At 40.6% G+C, this 17,562-nt stretch overlaps 1 protein-coding gene across 1 annotated transcript; it reads right to left on the bottom strand.

Moving 5' to 3' along the window:
- Positions 1-3,484: 3,484 nt before the first annotated feature.
- PRDX3 (peroxiredoxin 3) lies at positions 3,485-17,231 on the bottom strand. Its single transcript, XM_087725894.1, has 7 exons — positions 17,085-17,231; positions 16,364-16,490; positions 13,580-13,721; positions 11,984-12,119; positions 6,902-7,005; positions 4,990-5,155; positions 3,485-3,650 (listed from the first exon to the last, which is right to left on the bottom strand). The coding sequence occupies exons 1-7, from the start codon at positions 17,214-17,216 to the stop codon at positions 3,597-3,599; spliced, it is 861 nt and encodes a 286-aa protein (XP_087582020.1). The 5' UTR covers positions 17,217-17,231; the 3' UTR covers positions 3,485-3,596.
- Between the last annotated feature and the right edge of the window lie 331 nt (positions 17,232-17,562).

Below are 17,562 nucleotides of genomic sequence, written 5' to 3' on the forward strand. Positions count from 1 at the left end.
TACTACCAAAAATATGCAAAGAAAACCCCAAAACAAAACCCTATGTTCCGGAGAGGGTCATCTTTCAGAATGAGAAATGTCAGAGTTCTTCCTCCAGGATATTCAATGACAGGAAATGGCTTATGCAGCTTTAGGTTTAGGGTTAGGTTTATTAGATTTATATGCCGCCCTTCTCCCAAGGACTCAGGGCGGCGTACAACATTAAAAGAAACACATAATACAAAAGTTTTAAAAAAATTAAATAGAATATCCCAAACAAACCCAATTAGAATTGACAATAACATTTTTTTTAAAAAATCAAAATTAACAATGATCAATAATTTGTTTTGTTTTGTTCAGGCCAGGCTGGCTTGCTGGAAAAGCCAACATTTTAGGGCGCGTCAGAAGGACCGGAGATCAGGGATTATACGAAGCTCCGGGGGCAGCTCATTCCAGAGGGAAGGCGGTCCCACAGAAAAGGCTCTCCCCCTGGGGGTCGCTAGCCGACACTGTCTGGCCGACGGCACCCTGTGGACGCCAACTCTGTGGGATCACACTGGATGGTGGGAGGCTACTGGTGGCAGTAAGTGGTCTCGCACGTACCCTGGGCCTAAGCCATGGAGCGCTTTAAAGGTCATAATTAGTATCTTGAATCGCACCCAGAAGACAACCAGCAACCAATGCAGGCCGCCTAAAAGGGGTGTAACATGGGAGCACCTAGGTGACCCCATGATAACCCGCGCAGCACAGCTCTTCAAAAATAGATTACATCAGGTCAAATGAATAATTAATAAACCTGTATACTGAATAGGGGTACTATATAATCTTTCCAAACAATTTTCTTGGGCAGAGTTAATGGCACAGCAGCATTTTTAAGGGTATAGCCAAATAATTTCGTCAAGGATTAAACAGAAGTGTGAAAAGGAATGTACGTTATTGTACACATTAGCGCTATCCCAGTTTATGAATGCAGAATCAGATGTGACCAATCATGCAATTTTATCTATTCCTCTTTTAAGATGTCCAGGAGCTCAAAAGGCTTATAACTGGGCCCTTATCGGGCTATTAATGATCCAGAAAAAATATATACCTGCTTTTTCAACAGAATGACCCCATCTCTCAGCTCTATGATGGCTATAGACCCTTTTATTAGTGCCTACCAAATTTCATGCCGTTTAAAAAAATATATTGAATCTTGAAAAAATGGGGATGGGTGTAACAAAATTACAAACTAGAATGTTGAGCAAGACTAGATTTAAACGTAATTTCCAATAATTCTTTTAAATTCCAGAACTATTCAAATATTCATTTTCTGAGGAAAAAATAGTCACTCGTGCTGTGGGGGAATCACGTGTGTTGGCCGAGCACTCTGCCAGTGGAAACGGGCTCCGGAGGTCTGTTTTCAGCTGCGACGGCCTCCTGCAACCCTGTCAGCGGAAATGGGCCTTGAATTTGACACACCTGTGTTAGAAGAATTTTACCACTTTGTTTTCTTATATAACAGGACTGTGTGGTTAGTCACACCATCATGCCATTGCTCCGTTATAGAAAAAAAAAGATACAATAAGCTTTCAATTCAAAATACCAGAGAAATCTCAATTTAAATCTCAACTGGATCACAGAGCTCATTGGATAACAATGGGCAAGCTACCAACCTGTTTAAAAAATAAGAGAACAGAATAACAAAATTGAAAGGACCTTGGGGGTCTTTTAGTTCAACCACCTACTCAAGCAGGAAATCCTATACCGTTTCAAACAAATGGTTGTCCAATCTCTTCTTAAAAAGAGCACCCACAACCTCTGGAGCCAAGTCATTTCACTGATTAATTGTTCTGCTGAGAAATTTCTCCTTAAGCTTTCAGGTTGTTGGGGTGAGAATAAAATAGGAGATATTTGATTAAACTATCCAGACCTCCCAGAGGAAAAAATGGAATTTCAGTCAAATAAATGTAACTGGGAGAATTAGCAATAGCAATAGTTAGACTTATATACCGCTTCATAGAGCTTTCAGCCCTCTCTAAGCGGTTTACAGAGTCAGCATATCGCCCCCAACAACAATCTGGAACCTCATTTTACCCACCTCGGAAGGATGGAAGGCTGAGTCAACCTTGAGCCTAGTGGGATTTGAACAGCTGAACTGCAGTCAGCTGAAGTAGCCTGCAGTGCTGCATTTAACCACTGCGCCACCTCGGCTCTTGAAATTATAGACTTGTCCGGAATTATAGACTTGTGAGTTGTAAAAGACTACAAAGATGTTCCAATGATCAGAAACAAGTATTTTGAGATGGCACTGATTTATTTAGCTAGCGTCATTTATGTGGCACCAATACTGATATAGTTAACTTCATTTCTCTGGCTGCAACATCCTCTTCTTGAATTGCTGTTTGCATAAAGCACAGCAACTATTCAGAAAAGACCAATGATGTAACACCCGTTCATACAAATAGTGCTTCCATGCATTCCCACAAATGATTACTAGGAATATCCTGCTAGTACAGAGAGCATTGAGCATCAAAGGAGGGAAAAGTAAATCAAAAATATACTGGTAGGGTGAGACTATATGTAATTATAGCAAAATCGTGTTCTTTTTGTAGTTCTTTCAAGTCATAGTTATGCATTTAATTGTGATATTCTTCATTTACTTTTCCTAATTTTTTTAAATTTTTTCATTTCAGTATTCCAATATATTTAATAGCCTATTTACTATGCTGAATAATCATGATCATTTCATTATTAGATCACAAAGATAATTCCCAAAGGGATATCCTGTGTTGGTTGGTTTGTCAAAGGAGTGTTTTTTTTCCTCGTTTTTTTCCTTTTGTTTTTCCTTTCCCCCCCCCCCCTGATTTTTTTCTTTTCCCACTGGTGTGGGCATGTGTTGTTTAAGTAACAAAATTTTAAAAAAAAATTTAAATTAAAAAAAAAAGATTTATAGAACGGAGATTAGAATTATGCATGAAACTGTAACAGTGAAAATGTCTATACGATTAAAAACAAAGCACGATTAAAAACAAAGCAATATGGATGGAAATAGGATATTTTTATGTTTGCAAATACTGAATAGATCAAATGTAAACAAATGTGATGGTCATAATGTATAACTTTATATCTTAGTATAGATATTGTATAATATAGATATATCTTAGTAAGATATTGTCAGGATGGTTACGCTGTGCCCAATGTTTTAATTTGTGTTCAATAAAAAACTTTATTAAAAAAAAACGAAGCACAAAGATTCATGTTATGAATGCAACTAATTTACTGAATGTGTGTGAATTGGGTTACAATTTTATTAAGTTTATGAAGATAGGAAACCTGAATATACTACAAACTAAAATAAACTGAAGAACATCACTATTTTTCCACACTAAATATAAAATGCAGATCTTGTTATTCAAATGAGAATTATTTTCTAGTATTTTGTGTAGGATATATGTGCTATTTAAACTAATTTGGGATTATGGAAGAAGCCCAAAGTCCTGTGAACATTTAGACATTCATCATGGCAGGTAGAAAATATTCTGCAGCTTTTATTGTAATCATGTCTAGTCTCTCAGGGTGCTTGATTCTGGCTTCAAGGCATAGATTCAATCATTAATCCCGTAGTGGTCATCATTCTATTTATTTACTTTTAAAAAATATTCTTTTGAATCTTCTGGGTTGGGCTTAATCTGCAAAACAAAAAGAGTTACAACGTAAGTAATGAATTATGCATTCGATCAAGGCAGTTAATTAAATGATGTACAGTCTCTCTATACACATAAATATCAAACATCCCTTTATTATCTCTTACAAGATAGTAAGGAACTTAAAAGCATACCTATTTCCAATTCATTCAGAAACTGTTCAAATTTTCAATGATAGTGAACAAGTACAGTACTTACAACCAGTTCTTGGGACCTACAGTCCTCGCAGTGTCCTCTGTGGTTATTTAATTGTGGTCTGGGTGGACAGTGACCTGTGCTCTACATGGGGCAGCCCTTGAAGAGCATTCGGAGACTTCAGCTTGTCCAGAATGCAGCCGCGCGAGCGATCGTGGGTGCACCTCGGTTCACCCACGTAACACCTATCCTCTGCGAGCTGCACTGGCTGCCTATTGGTCTTCGGATACGCTTAAAGGCGCTAGTCGTCACTTATAAAGCCCTTCATGGTATTGGACCTGGGTACTTGAGAGACCGCCTGCTGCCAATTACCTCCAATAGACCGATTAGATCCCACAGATTGGGCCTCCTCCGAATTCCATCCGCCAGCCAATGCCGACTGGCGACTACCCGGAGGAGAGCCTTCTCTGTGGCTGCTCTGACCCTCTGGAACGAACTCCCCGTGGAGATTCGAACCCTCACCACCCTCCAGGCCTTCCGCAAAGCCCTTAAAACCTGGCTGTTCCGACAGGCCTGGGGCTAAAGAGCTGTTGCCCCCATCTCGAATGCTATGACTGTTGTGTGTTTTTAAATTATGTATTGTTATGTTTCGTCTTTTTATTTTCTGTCTGTACCCCCCTTCCCTGATTTGAATTGTGAGCCGCCCTGAGTCCCCTTGGGGAAAAGGGCGGCATATAAATGAAATAAAATCAATCAATCAATCCTCAATTATGGTATCACGGCACCCCATGGCCATGTGATTGCCATTTCCAATTTTCCTTGTCAGCTTTCTACAAGCAAAGTCAACAAGGATTCCGGCAGTATGTTGCAAATGGCAACCCTACAATATTCTCTCTTAATTACAGCAGCCACACAATTTCCATTGTTAACCAGCGTGGTCACATATCACATCACACTTTAGGGCCATCCCATTTAGCAATGGAAATTGCAATCAGAATTGCTATTGTATATTGTACAGGTAATTTCTTCTTTCATACTGGCATCCAATCATAAGGAAGAGAGCAGGTCTAAACAACTTGGCATACAATAGTAGTGCATGGGAGAACTCTAGATACTGAGAGGAAAAAAAGATTTTCTATAATTACAAACAATGAGCATTATGTTTTGCACATTTGCTTTAACAACATACCGTGGGGGAGTCTGGAATCCAGTTTGCAGGGCAGACTTCTCCATGTGTTTCCACATACTGGAATGCTTTCACCAACCGAAGTGTTTCTTCTACACTGCGACCCACTGGGAGATCATTGACACTTAAATGCTTGATGACACCATTAGGATCCATGATAAAAAGGCCCCTTAAAAAGTAAATGCATCTTTTAAAATTAAATATATACTTCCTGCAAAAATGACTTTACAATGTAAAACACACAGAGATCTCATGTTTACCGGTGTCCCATTCTTCTTTCTCTACTGGATAGCAGTGAAAAAGGCAGATGAATTTATATAATTCGTTTGCTTGTAAAAGAGCCAGTTCTAATTCTATTGGGAGGTTAATGTAGCTTCCACTGTATTTTCCACTAGTCTTTTAAAAGTATTGTTTATACTTACTCTGAATACTCTGAAGCCATAACAGACTGTCAGTTTAAACACAGCAAAAAAATAATAATACTGCACATCAGTAGTAGATGTCACATTTATCTTTTATTCATGAAGATTTACTGTATAGATGAAGTTTACCAACATGAAAATGTTTAAAAGAGACTTAACTGACCAACTGTAATCAAGGCAGACAGACAAGATTCATAGATAGTTATGTAGATAAGAGGGAAGGATGGAATTTCAGCTCTTACATAATAGGGGGGATTTAACATATTTCCAGTCTTCTATCCATGAGATTCCAGAAAAATCAAAAACACAACAGTATTTTATTCTGTACTACATTCTATAAATAAAGTATTTTTCAAACTTTTTGAAAATCTTGTAAACAATTAAGAAAACTCTTATTGATTGTGGTGGTGTGGATATGTGTAAAATTACTGCTCCTATGAAATTAATCTGTCTCTAGTTGGCTAAGGCAGGTTAAATGGCATTTTAAGAATCTGCTGAAAATATTATCTGATACAAATATTCCTGTCTCTTCTTCAAGACGGCAAGCAAACTCTGCTTCCCATGGCCAGGGAAACTACAGTCACCCCAACCAAATCCTAGTCCAGTGTTTCTCAACCTTGGCAACTTGAAGATGTCCGGACTTCAACTCCCAGAATTCCCCAGACAGCGAAGCTTCGCTGTCTGGGGAATTCTGGGAGTTGAAGTCCGGACATCTTCAAGTTGCCAAGGTTGAGAAACACTGTCCTAGTCACTCTTGCCATCCAGCACTTCATAGTCCCCAGATAACCTTTGCCACTGCCTTCTTGCTCCCACTCCTGAGAGGTTGTGGCCTGCCTGGCTACTGGTCTACAGAGTGAAAAAGAAAAAAAAGGAAAAGCAAAAAGCAGCTCCAAGGCGGCAGAACATGCAAAAATGCCCCTTTGTGTTGCACTCCTAGTCTATATGGGCTAGCTTGGTGCTGCAAAAAAGGGAAAAAGAGGGGAAGCAGCTTTCCTACACACACACACAAACCCTTTCCCCCTCCCCCAAGCCCAAAGTTGTGAACTTTGTAAGCTTCAGGAAAAGACAGATTTAGTTCACACAATGTACTAAACCAGGAACTTAGGTTTACAAACTGCAGCACTCGTACACAATGTACTAAATTAAAAAGAGCCGAGGTGGCACAGTGGTTAGGGTGCAGCACTGCAGGCCACTTCAGCTGACTGTTATCTGCAATTCAGCGGTTCTAATCTCACCGGCTCAAGGTTGACTCAGCCTTCCATCCTTCCGAGGTGGGTGAAATGAGGACCCAGACTGTGGGGGCGATATGCTGACTCTGTAAATCGCTTAGAGAGGGCTGAAAGCCCTATGAAGCGGTATATAAGTCTAACTGCTATTGCTATTGCTAACTGCTATTGCTAAAATCAATTCGAGTATTTTATGGCATCATATATAAATCCCTATCCTATCTTACTGGAGATTTTCAAGATAAGTAACAAAACAAGATTCCTTACCTTAATGCCAGCCCAGAGCTTTCTAGCAGAACCCCATAGTCTCGGGAAATCTGTTTTGTTAAATCTGATAGAAGTGGGATATTCATGTGGCCTAAACCACCAGTCTAAGGAAAAAGACAAACATTGTAGTTTTTCTGTAGCCTTCCAGATTTTTATTATTAATCAAAAGATGACGAATGAAAAGTGCTTAGTAAGGGTCCGTCGAGATCCGGACCCTTACTACCCTCCCGGCCTTCCGTAAAGCTATAAAGTCTTGGCTGTTCCAGCAGGCCTGGGGCTGTTGAAGTATCCAGCCTCACTTTAATTATGAATGTTGTTGTAATTTTTAAATTGTTGTATTGTCTTATATATTCCCCTCCCTTTTTTACTGTAAGCCACCCGGAGTCCTTCGGGAGTGGGCGGCATACAAAACCAATAAATACTAATACTAATATATCCCACACAAACAACCATTAAGAGCTGGAGAAAGAAAATCCAACATCAACATAAGACAGATTTTCATACATCATCATCATCATTACTATTATTATTACTATTAGCAATGTACCTTGATATAAATATTAGAGAGAAATGTTGTAGACTCCAGGAATAACATAATTTTATGTTTTCCCACCATTCCTTTCTCCCAAATAAATGAATCCTATTTCAGTTGCAGTATCTAACCTATTTCTTCAGATTTGTATATTAAATATATTAATAATACAATATTAATTATATTAATAGTATATTAATATTTCCTATATTTATAGTATATTAATGTTTATTAACATATTAAATATTGCAAATACACAAATTAAAATAGACCATAAATGATAAGATTAAACAACATTTTGGCAATTTTTTATTTTAAAAAACATGTTGAAGGTCTTTAGCCATCATTCAGCAATGTCATGGGCACTGTTCAAAGTTATAATATTTGTTGGGCAGCTGTAATAAATGTAATGAAATTGATTAAATAATTCCAAAAAATAAGATACTATCGAAGTATAAATAACACTACCAAAGTAAGGTAGATGCCACAATTGCATTTTAAACCTTCTAAGAAAGATCTATTTAGGTATGTTTAGAAAGAAAACTTCAAATTTTGTTCTAATCCAGAACAGTTTTATATTGATAAATAACATACATGAGAAATATCTATACTAGCTTTCATAAGCCAGAATTTTTTATGTCAGCTGGGATTCTGGGAGCTGCAATTATTATTTATTTCTGTTATAGGTCAGCAGAGACCAATATACTACAACAATCACTTGTAAAAATAAAAATCATGTTGCTATAATAAAATAAAATTATCAGGTATGGGAATTAAAACATATGAGAAGCTTAAACCAGTGTTTCTCAACCTTGTCTACTTGAAGATATCTGGACTTCAACTCCCAGAATTCACCAGCCAGCATTCGCTGGCTGGGGAATTCTAGGAGTTGAAGTCCAGACATCTTCAAGTTGACAAGGTTGAGAAACGCTGGCTTAAACAATTCCAATTAAACCCAAAATTTCTGTTGCTGAATGAGGCAGCTGTTAAGTGAGTTTTGCCCCATTTTATAACCCTTCTTGCCACAGTTGTCAAGTGAATCACTACAGTTGTTCCCCATTGACTTTGCTTAACAGCCGAGGTGGCGCAGTGGTTAAATGCAGTACTGCAGGCTACTTCAGCTGGCTGCAGTTGTGCAGTTCGGCTGTTCAAATCTCACCGGCTCAGGGTTGACTCAGCCTTCCATCCTTCCGAGGTGGGTAAAATGAGGACCCGGATTGTTGTTGGGGCAATATGCCGACTCTGTAAACCGCTTAGAGAGGGCTGAAAGCCCTATGAAGCGGTATATAAGTCTAACTGCTATTGCTATTGCTATTAACAGAAGGTCACAAAAGATGATCACATGACTCAAGGATACTGCAATTGTCATAAATACGAGTCAGTTGGAAAGCATCTGAATTTTGGTCACGTGGCTACAAGGATGCTACAATGGTCATAAGTGTGAAAAACGGTCATCGGTCACTTTTTTCAGTGCCATTTTAATTTCAAACAGCCAAACACTAAAAAACTGTTGTTAAGACAAGGATTCCCTGTATTAAGATATAAAGCTACGCTAATTTATATTAAGTCTTAATACTTGCAAAGGTCTGCTAGGATTTCTTGGGATTAAGACAATGTTGTTCCAACCAATCATAACAAAGAGATAGCAGAACAATATATAGAATGGCATGCATATGTTTAAAAGGAAAAGAAAAGAAGAAAAAAAAGAGGGGCAGAAAAAATAAAGGAGAGGGAGAGGGAAGGAGGGGGAGGGAGGGAGGGAGGGGGGAGGGAGGGAGAGAGGGAGAGAGGGAGAGAGGGAGAGAGGGAGAGAGAGAGAGAGAGAGAGAGAGAGAGAGAGAGAGAGAGAGAGAGAGAGAGAGAGAGAGAGAGAAACCTCAGTAAGGCTTAGTTCCTCACTTGGAGCCCCACTTTATGTTTAATCTTAGCTCTGACACAGAAGTGTCTCTGAAATCCCTTCCTCCTGATTAGCCAGCAAGAGATTAATGTAATCTCTGTCCTGCCTGGGTATTGTGATACATGAGGAAATATGCCTATCTTACAGTTGTATTTGTGCTGATAAATAAATAAAGGGAGACTAGTATAGATCTATTTCAAGCTATTTAGCTCTCATGGGAATAGAACCTGTGCTCTATTACATTTTAGGCAGATGTGTTAACCACTAAGCCACAAGGTTCTCCTCCTTATCACTGAGCCAGGGAAATATGTATGTATTTAGTGTCACAACCCCTGGTATGCCCAAATATGGGAGGAAGTCTACTGCTTCCATTCTCTGTCTATCGGCTCATCACAAGAGACCATCCAGACAGAAAGCCAATATTTTTACAGTTGCCTTTGTTACATTTGTGTTGTATTTGTGCTGATAATATATATATATATATATATATATATATATATATATATATATATATATATATATATATATATATATATATATATATATATATACACACACACATATATATATATATACATACATATATATATATATATATATATATATATATATATATATATATATATATATATATACACACACACACACACACACACGATGGAACCTGTGTCTGTGTGTGCGCGCAGGGCCATGCATTTGTTTTTGGCCCTCCCCAGGCTCCAGAAGCTTTCCTCAAGGCTCTAGGAGGGCGAAAATGGCCTCCTCAGGGCTCCTGAGGGCCCCCAGAAGCCAGAAAGAGGTCTGTTTTCCGGACTTCCGGGAGGCTCATTTTTTGCCCTCCCCAGGCTCCGGAGCCCTTCCTTGAGCCTCTGGGACGGCAAAAACAGCCTCCCTTGAGCTCCAGAGTCCCTTCCTGAAACCTCTTGGCACCCAAAACGGAGCACAGTGAGGCGCAGTGCACCCCCATGCTCCCCCGCCCACGTCTCCTGCGCATGCATGCACGTCTCTCACCTGTGTGGACCGCACATTTTTGCGCAAGGCTTCCTCGCCACTCCCTGCTCTGGCTGCTTCCCCTTGGCTAACAACCCAGTGAGGGGAGAAGTTGCTCTGCCACAAACGGGCAGAGATTGGGGTGGGGTGGGGGTGCTCAAGTGTGATCCTGTGTCAAAAAACCTTCCCTTATCATTCTCTTGTATAAAGATTGGGCCCTTTTTACTATGGCAGGTGTGAGTCAGTTGCTAAATTCCTCCCTTCTATTAAAGAGGATCCTGGGCACTGCAGACAATAGACAAATGAGGAAGGGAGCTGCTGGCACAGAGGAAAGACAAGTGGCAAGGAAAGAAGAAAAAGCAGCTTTTTTCCCTCAAGGTGGCTGCTCTGTCCGTTCCCCCCCCCCCCCCCCATGCTAGCACAGAGATCCTGCCTGGTGGCTGCAATCCAAAGGGAAGTGAGGAAGAGAGCTATCTGCATGAGGGAAAGACAAGCAGCAAGGAAATAAGAAAAAGCAGCTTTTTCCCCTCAAGGTGGCTTCTCTGTTGCCCTTTTCTCCATTTCAGCACCACTCCATGGAGCCTGCCCCACCCACCATCGCCCAGGTCCTCGCTTTCCCCAAGCATTTCTTTGCCTATTTAATTTCCCCTCCATAGCATTTTTTCCATCGGAAAACAAAGGAAAACAAAGTTTGTGGGCCTCAAAAAAAACCCTTCAATCAATCAATTCCAACTTTGCGAGATCTCTCTCCCCCCTACAAAAAAAAAGTTGTAATTGATTGATTGAAGTGTTTTTTAGTCCCACAAACTTTGTTTCTCTGCACACGTTGGCAAGAAACGCGATGGTAGCTGGAAATCAGGTAGGCAAAGAAATGCTTGGGAGAAGCGAGGACCTGGGCGAGGGTGAGTGGGGCAACCTCGATGGCGCGGCACTGAAATGCAGAAAAGGGCAACAGAGCAGCCACGTTGAGTGAAATAAGCCTCTTTTCTTCTTTCCTTGCCACTTGTCTTTTCCCCGTGTTGGCATCTCTCTCCTCATTTCCCTTTGGATTCCAGCGATCAGGCAGGATTCTTTTTAGTAGCACGGAGGAAGGGGGGAACAGAGCAGCCAGCACGAGTGAAAGAAGCCTCTTTCCTTTCTGCTTGTCTTTCCCCCATTCCAGCAGCTTCCTCTTCATTTCTGGTCTGTGTTGGGCTGTTTTTCGCCCTTTGGAGGCTTCAGGGAATCACCCGGAGATCAAAAAACTGTCAAAAATCAGCTGGCCAGCAGGCACATGCGCACTGGAGCTGACAGGGCAATGCCTTGCGTGCCCTCAGAAATGGTTCCGCATGCCACCTGGTAGGAAAGGTACAAATATTCACAGTTGAAAAATGATCACATTTCTGTTTACATTTTAAGAAAATCTTATTAAAACCGTGCCCTTTAAGAAACTAAGCTATTTATACACCAAACTAATATTAATGTAAATATGATGAATCTAGATTTTAAACAGATTTTAAGTATTTAAGGTTTTAGTAAATATCCAAATAGGTAAAAGCAATTTTCTTGCACATTCAATATCACAGTAATTCTGTCAGTCATAGTGTCTGTGGTGCTGTATAAATAGATATAATTAAATATAATGACAACGCAAGAATTAAGTGAAGAGAAGCTTAATTTCTACCTTTCTTGGAGTATTTATCCAGGCCAGATGACAGAAGTGAGAGTCCACTGATACAGCAACAACTTCACAATTCACATCATGGAATTCATTTGCTTTATCACTAAAAGCTATAATTTCTGTTGGACATACAAAAGTGCTAGTGGGGAAAAAATACAGACAGAAAATGAAAAAGAATGGAACAGGCCTCTAAAAATCTTTAAACCTCTATGTTGTACAAAGTATGAGCAAAATAAATATTTATCCATTTGAGGTACCCCGCTTATCCAAATAATTCCTTGGGAAAGGACAAAGTTCAGAAGGATAATGGCATGTAATGTAGAAAAGATGCCAAAAATGTTGCTTCAAAATTGAATCCCCAATTTCTATCAAATGTTTATAGCATTTATTTGATTGCTTTTTATCATTCCCTTATCATAATTGCCAAAAGAGCCAAAAATATGCTGCAGTCTGTATTCCATATAAAGCTGCTGAAATCCACAAATGTTCCATCCTGTTTCATTGTAATTCTTTTTTAGTGATAGGTTACAGCATCATAACAAACATAAGATATATAGAACGTAACATAAGGAGCGTAAGGTTTTGGGATCATACAATTTCCAAATTATAATTTGTACAGTTTAACAATCATACCACATCAAATGCACCCAACAGGTGTTTTACAAATATTTTATTGGACTCTTCAGTATTGTAATAATATTCATTAGGAGGACTACATGCAGATAACCAGATATTGTTACTGTACAAAGGCAAAATATGATCTGGAGTACATCTGAGTCTGTAAGTAGCACCTGTCAATCTTTTCCTGGAATTGTGTAGCTACCGTAAGATTCTGAGAAAGGATGCCTTTGATTTAAGGAATATTCAGATACTATTTGTACAGTGCTTGGAATCATATTTGCCCTTTCAATTTGGTTCATTGCACAACCCTACAATTCATGTTCAAAGCAGGTTTTATTCTACACTAATTTCTAATCTGCACTGTCCACAGTATGGAATCTGGGTCATTAAAAATTGAGATAATAAATTTCTCACATCTGCGAAACAAGATTACTGAGGAATTAAGTGTTTAATCCAATAACCTTTTGCCTAACCTATATAATTTACTAGTTTGTTTCATCCACAATGGATGTCCCACTTTATCTAGACAAATAAGCAATTAATATTCCAAGTCATTTTTTTTTCTATCTCTGAATATGAGAGCCGAGATAGGATGAGCTGGGAGGCTGCAGTAGAAATGGACAGATTCAGTTTTTAGTCCACAAAGTGACTGGGCCAATCACTTTCTCCCCAGAAACATCTTGACAACATGGAAAGGCATACAATGTAGTAGCTTATAATCCATCACAGTCAAAACAACAAGATATCGTGGATTAATTTTAGATGATAATATTATCAACAGCACACACACCCCTTAATCTTGAAAGGCATTCATAAGAATGTCTTTGGCTTACTTCTTATCACTGAAGTTGTACACAAAGAAGACCAGAGTTACATGATAACCAGAATGCAAGTCAGGTTGAAGTAACAAACAAGATTATCTGCCCAAAACATAAAGGCCAAGTCTACTTAAGAGATATAACGAAGGAAAATACTTACAAATCCAAGGGGTAGAAGAAAAGAACCAGGTATTTTCCTTTAAAGTCATCTAAACTGAGCTCCCTGAAATCTCCATCCACCACAGCTGTCCCCTTAAAAAATGGAGCACGCTGAGTGACAGCAGGAACAAACCTTGCGGTACCTGGTAATCATTAGATACAGTCATGTGTTACAATGCAGATTGAATTGAATTGAACTGATTATATTTCTATGCCGCCCTTTTCCCAGAAGGGACTCAGGGCGGCTCACAACCCAAGTCAGGGGGGGGATAGGGGATACAAATAGGGGGGGGAAAAAGACATAGACAAACAATACCACAATTTAAAAACAATTCAACAGCCACACCATTCGAGCGGGGACAGGAACTCATCAGCCCCAGGCCTGTCGGAACAGCCAGGTTTTAAGGGCTTTGCGGAAAGCCTGGAGGGTGGTGAGGGTCCGAATCTCCACGGGGAGCTCGTTTCAGAGGGCCGGAGCAGCCACAGAGAAGGCCCTCCTCCAGGTGGTCGCCAGTCGACACTGACCGGCGGATGGAATTCAGAGGAGGCCTAATCTGTGGGATCTAATCGGTCTATTGGAGGTAATTGGCAGTAGGCGGTCTCTCAAGTACCCAGGTCCAATACCATACCGTGTTTGGATTAGAAACAAGCGAAGTCTTAACATGCAAATTCATAAAAAGAAAAGAGCAAACATCTCAGTAAATGTACCCCAGCATTTTTGGAAAATAAAAAGGTTACCCCAAGTTAGCCATTTTGTAACAGTACTATTACATATTCTAACAATTCCCCAAAGGTTGAGATTTCAGTATGATGTGAATTAGCCAGTATAGTCTATAATCTATTCTCATTATCTAGCTCATGTTATGACTGAATATAGTGTGTGCCAATAACATCTCATCTGTTTGGATTCAACTTCAATCACTGAAGGAACGGCTATTGGTAAAAGACCTTTAGAGCAGTGTTTCTCAACCTTGGCAACTTGAAGATGTCTGGACTTCAACTCCCAGAATTCCCCAGCCAGCTGGCTGGGGAATTCTGGGAGTTGAAGTCCAGACATCTTCAAGTTGCCAAGGTTGAGAAACACTGCTTTAGAGGCATCAGCCATTCTAAAGGGGAAAGAAACCCAGCATATTTGTCAGATAGCCAATTAGTGAAGGTTGATGTTCAGTGTTTATTTTTCTTGAAACCAGCACTGCTCTGACCCAAGGCCAGTATTCATGTAAATATGCAATTTGTAGCCCTGAACCTTAATGTAAATAGGAAGAAAAGTTTTCTTGCCTTTACCAAGGCTAGTTCAACAAAGATGACCAAAATATTACCAGTACCTGAAATTTTAACTTCATTTTAAAACCAAATTATGCAGATTCCTCTTCATAAAAGAGACCATACCAACTTATTGCCAAATAAAATTCAATATACAGATATACCCACACACCAGAGTTCTGTTTGCAAACTATTAGAAACATTTAGCAGCACTGATGTAAATATTTTTTGTATCTCCATACACAGTCCTTACTCCCTGATAATATTTCCAATGGCTATACCCATCTGAAATAATTTAAAAATAACATGTCATTAACTATGGTAGTAATTCTGCAGTAGTGGAAACATGTTGGACCCCTCACCTATGAAACCTGCGCTTAATTGACATAGCAGAAAAGCAGATCTGAAAAAAATAGAAGAAAAAATACTATAATTTACCGTGACCCGTCAAAACCGCGGAGGACAAAATCGCGCTCGACGAAAGCGCACATGTGACATCATCACAGCGCGACGAAAAAAATTAAAAATTGAAATAAAATTAAAATTAAAGCAAGCCGATTCACATAAAGGTAAGGGTTAGGTTTAGGGTTAGGGTTAGGTTAAGGGTTAGGGTTAGGTTTAGAGCATTAGGGTTACATTTAGCGTTAGGTTAAGGGTTAGCATTAGGTTTAGCGTTACGTTAACGTTTAGGTTTAGGGTTAGATTTAGGGTTAGGTTAAGGGTTAGGTTTAGGGTTAGGTTTAGGGTTAGGTTTGGGGGGGTTAGGGTAAGGTTTTAGCTTTATTTTTACATTTTTCGATCACAGCACGATGTTTTCGTCGCGCTGTGATGACGTCAAATGCGCGCTTTCGTCGAGCGCGATTTTGTCCTCCGCGATTTTGTGGTGGAACCATAATTTACAGCATTGTGCCAACTTTGGAACATATTCCAAGGAAACAGCAAAGTAATAGAATCATTGAGGTGAAGGGATCTTCTGGGTTATTTAGTCCAAATCTCTGGTGTGCAGAATCTACTTAGAACAGTTTTTTTTACAAAACTAGGCAGTCTTAAGATGTGTGTGGACTGCACATTCCAGAATCCCAAGATAGCCAGTTGCCAAGTTTGAAAAAGACAGTGCTAGGCTAGACCATTTGACAGGTGACTTATCCAATCTATTTGAAAAGATTTCTCATCAGGTGGCAGCCTATTCCATTGGCCAAGAAAGTCTTCTTTGGTATTTAGCCTAAACCTTTTTCCTTAATACTTTTAATTCACTGGGTCTGGCCTTTCCTTGTGGGACAACAGCACACGTGTCTCATCTGCAAAGATAACCCAACATTTCCCCTGCTTTTTAGGTCACTGCAAATGGAAATGATTGCAGACTAAATCAGGCAAATATGCACGGGGGAGACCTTTGGCCAGTAAGCAGAGGGAGAAGGGTTTTTAAGCGAGGATTTAGAGTTCCATCTGTGAACAATTCGGAGACTCTCGCAAGGTGCTGATTATAAGCGATTTCATTCACTCTCAGGCCCCGGCAACTTACTAGTACTGAAATGGAGCCGAGGCAGCCAGGGCTTCGCGTCGGCCGTGCACTTCCGCCCACTCGCCGCTACTAAACACCTTCCGGCCATCGCGCTTGCTCTCCATAAGGTGGCACCGGTCCAATTACCCTAAGAAAAGAAGGCATGGCTCGGTATCAGAATTAGACGGGCGGCAGGGACCAACATGTAACAGGCAAGCGAAAGATGCACCGCAGCGGAACAGAAGCAGCCCGAGATGCTCGGGAAAGACCCCCCTGCAAAGCACGCGAAGATCGGGCTCCAGTTTCTCCTCCCGAGATCCTTGTGCGGCGGCTGCATGGAGGATTTCCCAAGATCTGGATGAGTAAAGGGGCGGGAGGCGGGTGGGGAAAGAGGCCACTCGAGCCTTTTTTAAGAGAGAGAGTAAAAGGAAAATCTGGGGAAGGCAGCAGTTATAGGTCCATTTTGCAAAAAAGCAGCCAAGACGGGGGAAACGAGGGGATTGATAAAGGAATCTGGTCCTCGCCCCCTAAGCAAGCCATTATTAGACCCGGTGAGGTTTTTCGGCTTACTCTCGTGCAAAGAGCGCGCCGGGCTTAGAAAACAGGGCGAGAAAACAGGGAGAGACGCTCCGCCGGGGCCCCAAGGCTGCAGCCGCCCTGCCGAAGTAAAGCAATGCCCGAAGGGGTGAAGCGCAGGGCATTTTTCGGGTACTGCGCAGTAAGCGAGGGGGGTCGCACTTACGGAGGGTTTCAGTAACCTTCGGAGCACCCCCGCCGCGGCTGCCATTTTCAGCTTGAAGAGCAAACGAAGGGGGCGGATCGCGCTCCCGCTTTGGCTGCTGGAGGTCCCGGGGAGGAGCCGCGAAATCCCCATAACCCCAGGGGCGGGCTCTTGATAGGCCGGCAGAGCTGCGGGTTGGATGGGCCCAACCTTGCAGAACGTGGTTGTTTTTTCTCAGGGTAAGGAAGGGGTCGCCGTTAAAGTTTGTTGTTCGGCCCGATTCTCGAGTTGGCACTGAACTTTCAGCTGGGTCTATCGGGAAAACGAAAGGCATCTGCTGATACAATGCACTGCACGTAGAATCAGCTGAGCTTAGGATCACAGGATGCCCCCAGAACTATAAAGTATAGCTATATATTATAAATCGTCTGTAATTAATATGTGTGTATGTATATGCATACATATGTATATGTATTTACATGTATATACATACATACAT

This window comes from Thamnophis sirtalis, unplaced genomic scaffold, assembly GCF_051295495.1.
Source record: "Thamnophis sirtalis isolate CommonGarterSnake01/CBP01778 unplaced genomic scaffold, rThaSir2_p1.2 scaffold_11, whole genome shotgun sequence".
NCBI lineage: Eukaryota > Metazoa > Chordata > Lepidosauria > Squamata > Natricidae > Thamnophis > Thamnophis sirtalis.

Excerpts from the sequence above, each read along its gene's own strand:
- PRDX3 (XM_087725894.1), bottom strand. The coding sequence starts at position 17,216 with ATGGGGATTTCGCGGCTCCTCCCCGGGACCTCCAGCAGCCAAAGCGGG. Across the intron at positions 12,120-13,579 it reads TTCTTCTACCCCTTGGATTT|CACTTTTGTATGTCCAACAG; the intron begins GTAAGTATTTTC and ends TTTCCCCACTAG. Across the intron at positions 7,006-11,983 it reads GGATAAATACTCCAAGAAAG|ACTGGTGGTTTAGGCCACAT; the intron begins GTAGAAATTAAG and ends CTTTTTCCTTAG.